The following is an 8446-nucleotide window of genomic DNA, read 5'->3' on the forward strand; positions in this document are numbered from 1 at the left end:
AGAGAGAAGAATGTCAGTGAGGAGCTGCTGGGGCTTTTCAGAAGCTGCATGCATGCTCTCTCAAAGACAGAGTGCAGAATTTGAAGCAGCCAGGGGCATGAAAACTTGGCCTCTTTCTTCAAACATGAGAATGGCTGAGCCAGGCTGAAGTTCCCCTTTGCTGACAAGAAGCTAACAGATTCTCAAGCCCAACTTATTTCTAATAATTAAAAAAAAAAAAAAAGTTTTTAAGTGTCTGTAAGTAACAGGGATACAGTAAGAAATCTACCAATCTGTCAGAATTTTGATGAATCCATTTGATTTACAAATTATTTAAATAACAGGTGCACTCAGGTACTACAGATAAACATTTTCTGAACAGTGCTTTCTAACAGGTTAAGGATTGTACTTTCAATGTTTATCTTGAAAAGAAAGGAGACTGTATTTCTACAATTACTCTTCTGACTCCAAAGTTGCCCAAATCACACCTTCTGATGTACATTCCCCTGTACCCATTAGTCAAATCTTAAGGGCTACTTCATTCTCCACTACTGCTTTAGCCAACATCCACAGTAAGTATTTAATAACGCCCTTTCAATTTATTAGGATTTGCTTTGACTACTAGTTGGCTATTTTCTCTATTTCAGAAAAAATCTTTGGACCATTAAGATTACTACATGCAACACACACAATACACCAACGACGAAAATAAGCACAGAAGCCCTACCTTTTCTTGCCAGCACTGCACCAGCTAAGCCTGATATTGTAATTATGCCGACTCTGGGAAGAAATTCTGGTGGTGGATTCTTCAGGTAAACATAAGCATCTTAGAATTAAAAAAGAAGAAATGTCAGAGAAGCAAAGCAAGTGAATATTAATGTCTATCTTTGTTTCTCACTTAGGAAATAATAATGAAAGTAAAACTGTAAGTATTCAAAACTGAAAACGGATGGAATTTTTGTTAATGAATGAAGAAGTTTTTTTTGTTTTCCAGGTGCACACAATAACATCTGTGTTAACTGGGAAGAGAATCCCAGTCCTCAAAGCATAGCAATAACATCAGTGACTTTTCTTCCTAGGCCCATTTTTATGGTTTATCAACAATCAAAAAGGAAAGCATAGGTTTCAGTTTTGACAGTCCTATTAGTTAACATAGATTAAATACATATTTTTTTATTTCCCAATACAATGTTTCTGTAGAAAATAACTCTTATTTGCAGTTTCTGACACTGAACACTAACATGCAAACACTACTTGTAACTCGTGCAAGAATAAGCTTTTTTGCAATGAAGAGGAGTTGTGGAATTTTCATCCCTGGAGTTGTTCAGGGCTTTGCTCTGGCCCTGCTTTAATCAGGGGGTTGGACTGAGTCATCTATAGAGGCTCTGCACTGAGGGTTCCACAGAGAATCTACAGAGGTTCCAGCTTCAACAATTCTGTAATTCTATGATTCTGAAAAAATGAATAGGAAATTAAGAGTACTCTGAAGACTCAGAAGGCATTTGCTCTGCTTTAAGCTCAAATGTTTACACATAAGAGTCAGCCCTGCCTATGAGCTACCAATTCAAGATTCCTCAAACTTTAACAAACAGTCTGCAGAATCAATGCAAGGCAACAAGAGTGTAAGAAATGTTCCCTGCACCTTCCCTCATCACAATGAAATCTAGCATTTTGACACTCCACACAAATCCTGAATCTGCCAAAACAGTATTTATCATAAGGTCACAAAACACAGCAAGCTAAAATCAAAGGAGTGAGAAATGCTTCTCAAATAGTCATGTCTCTCCCTTAAGGGCAGAAATGGAACTCCACAGTGATACAGTGAATTAGAAGTGCCCCAGTCATCTTTTCCCCCACACTTCTGGAAAGTATTGCAGTCCCCTTTTGTCCCCTCCCTCCTTTTTTCTGTTTAAGTACCATTTGCTGCAGTTCTTGAAGTTGCAAGGAGAAAGAACAGAAAACATTCAATTCAGAAATACATGAGTTGCTTACCTTTACCAAACTGAATTGAATCCACTATTCCATTTTTAGCAAAGAAAAAAGCATCCTACAAAAATAAAATAAATGTAAGTACTTTGCAAAAGTAAATGTTTGTAGTAAGAACAAGCCAGCTGATACGTATGGCTCAACACAATAAGACAAATATTACCGAATTTTAAAAGAAAGCCCCACCAGATTAGTGAATTTCCACGAAGGCTGTGCTGAGATTACTTCCTTTTTGCCCAACACATTTATATTATTTAAATTTAATGAGAACTTTTTTCAAAATTAACATTTTGGGATCAAAACTGTAGGGCAGCAGAAGATCTGGATCCCAACTGTGCAACATAAGAAAGTTTAATTACAAAATATCATTGCCACTTCCCTAGAAAATCTTGCCCAGCAAAACCAACTTTGTCACTGAGATTGCAAACACAGTACTCAGTTCTGCTGAAGATAAGCAATGCTCACTGGTATTAAGATGTGTGCTCAATTCTTTTCACAGAATCACAGAATGGCCTGGGTCGAAAGGGACCTCAAGGATCATGAATCTCCAACCTCCCCTGCCACATGCATGGCCACCAACCTCCCCATTTAATACTAGATCGGTCTGCCCAGCCCCATTCAATCTGGCCTTGAACGCTTCTAGGGATGGGGCATCCACAACCTCTCTTTTGCACGACTCCTTTCAAATTGGTCAACTTGCCTTATTACAAAGTTGTTTTTTAATCCTGTTATTAGCACCACTGTCCTCAGGCTGCTGCACAAATCAAGCAGGTTCACCTTCTTTAGAAGATTAACAGAATATCATCTTCAGTTTCCTCACAGAAACAAAGCCTGCAGTAACAGTGACTTTGTGCCACCAGAGGTCACTGCTGGTCAACCTCCCCCTCCTTTACTGTTAAGGACATGGAATCGAAGTTTGATGCAGATTTACAACTAACTTGTTTCAGTTATGTAGTCACTGGCTATACTTTCACAGATCAACAGAATCAGAGCTGATAGAAAATACACATTTTAATTTCTGTCTTTTTCAACTCTGTTGTATCTCTAAGAAAAAAGTACAAGCAGAAAGTGTCACACACAGCAGCAGAAACAGCTGCCATTGACCAGCGGGTAAGAGAATGCTGACAGGTATCGCATTTTCTTCTGTGCTTATAATATTCGATAACAGAGTTGCAAAATACTGTTGGTGGGCAGTTAGTAAAAGGCTGTGTTAGCATTCGATTGGATGCACTTAGTTTATCTTTCCTAAAGGACCTGTTTCTGGTCCTTTGAAAGCAGCACTCTCTTTCCAGGACCCTACCTGGAATTTCAGACTCCCAGATGTAACAGTTATGCTGGCAGGAAGTTACCTACATAACTCTTACCACAGAAGTTAAGCAAAAAATATTTCTGGAGCTGACAGTGTGGGTTGGCCGTGACCCACTTTCACATTGACTGAAAGGGACCTATTTGATCTTTCTGACGCGTGCATTGGAAAACAGGGAGAACACACAAGTTCCCTGTTAAAAAAACAGTAGAGAAAAACAAGACAACGGTTCATTTTTGTATTTTAAACTACAGATCTGTGATAACACAAGAAGTTGCCAAAAAAAAAAACCAAAAAAAAACAAACCAGGGTTAAGTAGGATATTTTTAACCTTTTAGTCTAGTGCTATTAGGAATTGTAGGATACCTCAGGGGCAGGTAATTCTTACCTTACACCATCCAATATAGCGGCCAGTTGTCTGTCTTATTGAAGAGAATTGCTTCTGCAAGCGACCAGGCTGTTCTTCAATGTATTTTGACTTCAGAGGTGGCGAGCAGTAAATTGGAAGCTGGAATCACAAGTATAACCATACTGCAGGGAGACCATTCTGTAAAGTGACCTGCATTTACTGACACTGAGCAGCTTTTCTCAAGCCCACAGATCTGTAGCCTTCCCGTTATGCAAAGACGGTCTGTGTATCAAATCATGGTGTTTTTGTTTTTGTTTTTTTACATTTAGAAACTTAATTACACAACTGTGACTATGGGTCAATTCTTCACAAATGAAAACAGAAAGTGTTGTATGTATGTTTCAAGAAGTAGAACTACTGAGCATGATAAAACTGTATTTTATTAATGAAAAGCATAAGACAGACAAGTTGGAAGACGCATGGAATTTGTTGATAGAAATTGTACAGTAGAAAAAACTTTTTATCAGGAAGTATTATACTCCTATCTTACCTGGCTTGACTCCAGAAACAATAGAATAATGAAAACAAGGGAAAATTTCACTCATTTACACTCTTTCTTTCCATTTGTGCTGTAGTTGTCAATTACTTAGGAGATACTTTGTATGATCACATAATACTCAGTTATATCTTTTATGAATTACAATCAAAAGAAAGAAATCATATTTGTAGACTTTTCCAGTATTCTTTTACATATTGATGAGCAGTAAGAACCACACCTGGTTTGGCTTCACCACCTGACTTTTTGATTCCTTTTCTGTTGCTGCATACACTGCACACACAAACGGTAGGGAGGAAGAAGCAGCAGCCAGCCTCGCCACCTGAGAGGGAGATGAAAGAAGGGACTCTTAATGTAGAAATAAAACTTCATTCCATTCAGGATTTTACTACTGTATTGTGCTTGATCAAACACAGGACTAAACAAGTCAGTTTAAAAATCTTTTTGAAATAGTCTACTTTCAATAAATGCTTCATACATAAACACTTTCCCAAATATCAGTGAGAAAGAAAAAGCTAGAGATGACCACAATTTTGTGCTCAATGTCATTTTGATGCTTTCATCGTTCCTTACAATAAATTAAGTTCTAATCTAGTCAACGTTTAACTACTCCAAGTCACTGAATGACATTTTCAGCAAGAAAAGGTTCAATTTGACTTGCAATGATCTGCTATCTGCCAGTTCAGAGAATGGTCCAACAGCTGTCTGGAAAAACCGTGTGCCAACAATAAGCAACAAGACCAGAATGAAGAACCACCTGCTTAACTGTTCTACAACTGTCAACTACAATGCAAGTCACAGACAAAGTTTGGTCATAATAGCTCCAGGTCTACTTAGATTATATTTGGAAAAAGAAAAATCCTTAACACAGAGGTGAACTCCAGAACCACTTGATGGGAAGCTGCTTTTTACCTCACTGCCTTAAGACACCAATAGGAGGTGCCCCAGGCACACGGTGCATTAAGCACCAGCCCTGACACACTGAAGCATCTGCACCTTCCATCAGTTACAGTTGCTTCCATGTCAGCAATGAGTTTTCTACTCTTCACCTGAAGCTTTCCTTAAAATGCAAAACTGTGAAAACAAGTATGGGGAAAGCATTTCTGGGATCTGCGTGGAGACGGCGGTGGAAATGGCTGAAAAACTGAAATCCAAGAGAGAAAAAAAAAAACACACCTTGATTTCAGGAATTCCTCATTGTTATCGTCACTTTCAATTGGAAATATCTTGCCAAAGGAGCACGATTAACTCCACAGTATTTATGTGCAATTATGAAACCAAGTGCATGGTTCCACAAATGAGCACCAGCACTCACAGCCCTGCGTTCGGGTTCACCCAAAAACCCACGGCACACGTACTGAGCCACCCAACACAACAAACCTCCATCGTTCCCAAAGCAAACGGTGTGACCATCACAGCAATGCTTTCAGATCACACACTCAAAGCCAAACAGAAGGCAGCACATGACTGCTAATGGAAGAAGGAGCAAACAGCCTGCCAGCAGTTCCTATTTATTTCACGCTTTTTTTCCAACATAGGAACAGTATGAAAACATGAAGGGCAGATTTCAGTTTTCAGGAGAAACAGAATCCCCTCACAGTTTCTACTTCTGCCAGAAACATCCCAGATTTCCACTGCCCAAAGCCATGGTTCCACAGCTAAGCCAGCAAATCTCAGCTGGCAGCACCATTCCTGGGGACACACCACACCAACCAGCGTGTGCCTCTTGCCTCACTTACACCCCTGGTGCCCCAAACACCTCCCTTTTAGCAGCAAAGTATGATCCAATTAATACATGGACAGTCTTTGTGATATCAGAGCCAAAGGCAGTCTGAGCTCCAGCGGATTTACAGACATACACCCATCCCCAAGGAAAAGGCTGTGCTTTATATCAATTATTAAAGAAAACTATTTAAGATGTACTGTAATCCAGATAACCTACTTCAGAAGAAGATACTACCAAAGGAACACTCCAATTTTCAGTAGATGCTAGCAGGAAAAGGAAATTTTAAAGTGAGAAAGCAGCAAAAAATTATATTGTTCACTTAAATTTGATTGTTTTAGAGAGTCACAACAAAGTTTGTGGTACATGTAACAAAGAAAGCTACAATGTACTCCAATTCCTGACTGACACTAATTGCTTTACTTTTGGATGCCTGAAGACAAACACATAAATGTTTAAAATCCTGCTGAACAGCTCTGCTATCTGACACTGATCTTGGCATAATTACGGAAAGGTTTAACTCTTTCCACTGAAATCACAAAGAACCAAGGAGAAAGAAAGCAGCACCACCTCAGCTACATTCAATAGGCTTCACTATACCAAGCTGCTACAGAATCAGAGAATTACTCGAGTTGGAAGGGACCCTTAAATACCACCGCTCCAACCCCCCTGCAGTGAGCAGGGACACCTACAGCTCCATAAAGTGCTCAGAGCCCCATCCAGCCTGACCTTTATGGTATCTGCGGGGATGGGACACCACCACCACTCCAGGCAACCAGCGCCTCACCACCTTTAGAGTAAAAAATTTCCTTATATCCAGTCTAACTCTCCTCTCTTTTAGTTTGAGGCCATTTCCCCTTGTCCCGTCACAACAAATCCTGTTGAAGGGTCTGTCCTCTTCTTGCTTATCTTGTTCTTTGCCTAATTAACACTGCCAAATTAATTTATTATTAATTTCTTAAAGTGATTTTATTAAACATATTGTCAAAAAATAGTGAACATTAAACAAGGAAAACAACACACAGTTTACTTAAGGGATAATTTACTTATGATGTCTTCTAGAAGTTACACAGCACTGAGCAATGACAGAATGCTGTCACAACAAAGGTGAAGAGAAAAAAAACACTGCAAGAAATAGGCTGTAAAATACATGGGAATTGCACAGTAAATCAGTAAAACAAATCCAGAATATCAATAATTGATTCAAACCTAAACAATCTTCTTGCTAATAAATTCAGCAAATAGTTTAATTTAAACTATAAAACCATATTAAACTATTTAAACTATAAAAAATAAAATTAAAGATTTTAGTTCAACATCTGATCTGCATTTTAATAATAGTTCTGCTTTTATCTGAGTTAAAGCTCTGATGTAAGCCATAGGAACCCAAAAAAAGAAAATCATTTAGTCCTTAATGGCAACACATCTATAAACCAGCAGACAGAAGAACTACAAGCCCAGAAATGAATTCCATATAAATATAGACCTAAACACTGCTGGAATTACAGATACAAGAAGTTATACACCTCAGGATAGGAGAGGGACAAAGAAAAGAGAAACTTCAACAGCAGAAGTCAAAATATTTCCTCTAATACCACCACTATGTTACTAACACAATAATTACTGATAGGCTGCTTTTGTTCACATAAAAAGCACTTTGGTGCCTAATAAAACCACATTTTCTATTTATTCTCCAAGACGTAAGTATTGTTTCTTGCTGAAACTCCGCAGATTCACAGCTCTGCTTCAAAGAAGGCACAGACTTCAGAACACAAAGATGACATCAAAGAAGCAGGCTGTATGCAAAGACTTGAGGCACCTGTATGCTCTGCATGCCTTCCCTGCCATAAAACCAGAATCCACTTGGCAGATTAAAATGAGGCTAAAATTTTAGTATCTGCTGCATGTCACACTTTCAGTGGAGAGCTTTTATTAAATGAGTAACAGGTGCAGTGGTGCAGTACAGCACACTGAGCCATTCAGATCTATGCCCTGAGCTCCACCTGGTTATGTCACGAAGCCCCATCATTTCCTTTCTCAGCACAACCAAAGCAACAGTCCTGATGCTGCTTTGCAAAAGTAAATAAGAGGATTCACATGTAAGAAACTTACTTATCAATGTGTCTGCCAAGAGTGGGAAACCTGACTGCACACTCGAGAGAAAGCACAGAGCTCTGCAGGCACATTTTGCCCTGTCGTGCGTCCGTTTGTTACTGCATGCCTTTAACACCCGTGTTTTAATGCTGCACTGCACTTCGCCATCCCCCTACCTAGCAAGTATCGTGATGACATTCCATATCTCGCGTAAGGAGCGGAAGGCGTTTCAGACAGCTGTTGGTAGATGGAGAACAACCAGAAATAAACTACTTTCCCTTCCAGATGCAGAACTTAAGCGCTGTGGAAGCAGCTCCTTTTGGCACAAGTCCCGCAGCAGTGCCGCGCGGCGCTGAGAGCTCCGCTTCCCGCCGCTTCCCGCCCCTTCCCCTCGGCGCCGGGCAGCGGCCGAGGCGGGCGGCGCGCAGCCCTCAGCTCCCACCCACACGGGGC

General features: G+C 39.8%; 1 protein-coding gene across 1 annotated transcript in view; it reads right to left on the bottom strand.

Moving 5' to 3' along the window:
* APOOL (apolipoprotein O like) overlaps positions 1-5562 on the bottom strand; it is an 11120-nt gene extending 5558 nt beyond the window's left edge. Inside the window, exons 1-5 of the mRNA XM_010715420.3 lie at positions 5557-5562; positions 4397-4498; positions 3660-3779; positions 1972-2026; positions 707-805 (exon numbers count right to left, since the gene is read on the bottom strand). Coding sequence (XP_010713722.1) covers positions 707-805; positions 1972-2026; positions 3660-3779; positions 4397-4498; positions 5557-5562 — 382 coding nt within the window. The remainder of the gene's footprint in view (positions 1-706; positions 806-1971; positions 2027-3659; positions 3780-4396; positions 4499-5556) is intronic.
* Between the last annotated feature and the right edge of the window lie 2884 nt (positions 5563-8446).

This window comes from Meleagris gallopavo, chromosome 9 (assembly GCF_000146605.3).
Source record: "Meleagris gallopavo isolate NT-WF06-2002-E0010 breed Aviagen turkey brand Nicholas breeding stock chromosome 9, Turkey_5.1, whole genome shotgun sequence".
Lineage (NCBI taxonomy): Eukaryota > Metazoa > Chordata > Aves > Galliformes > Phasianidae > Meleagris > Meleagris gallopavo.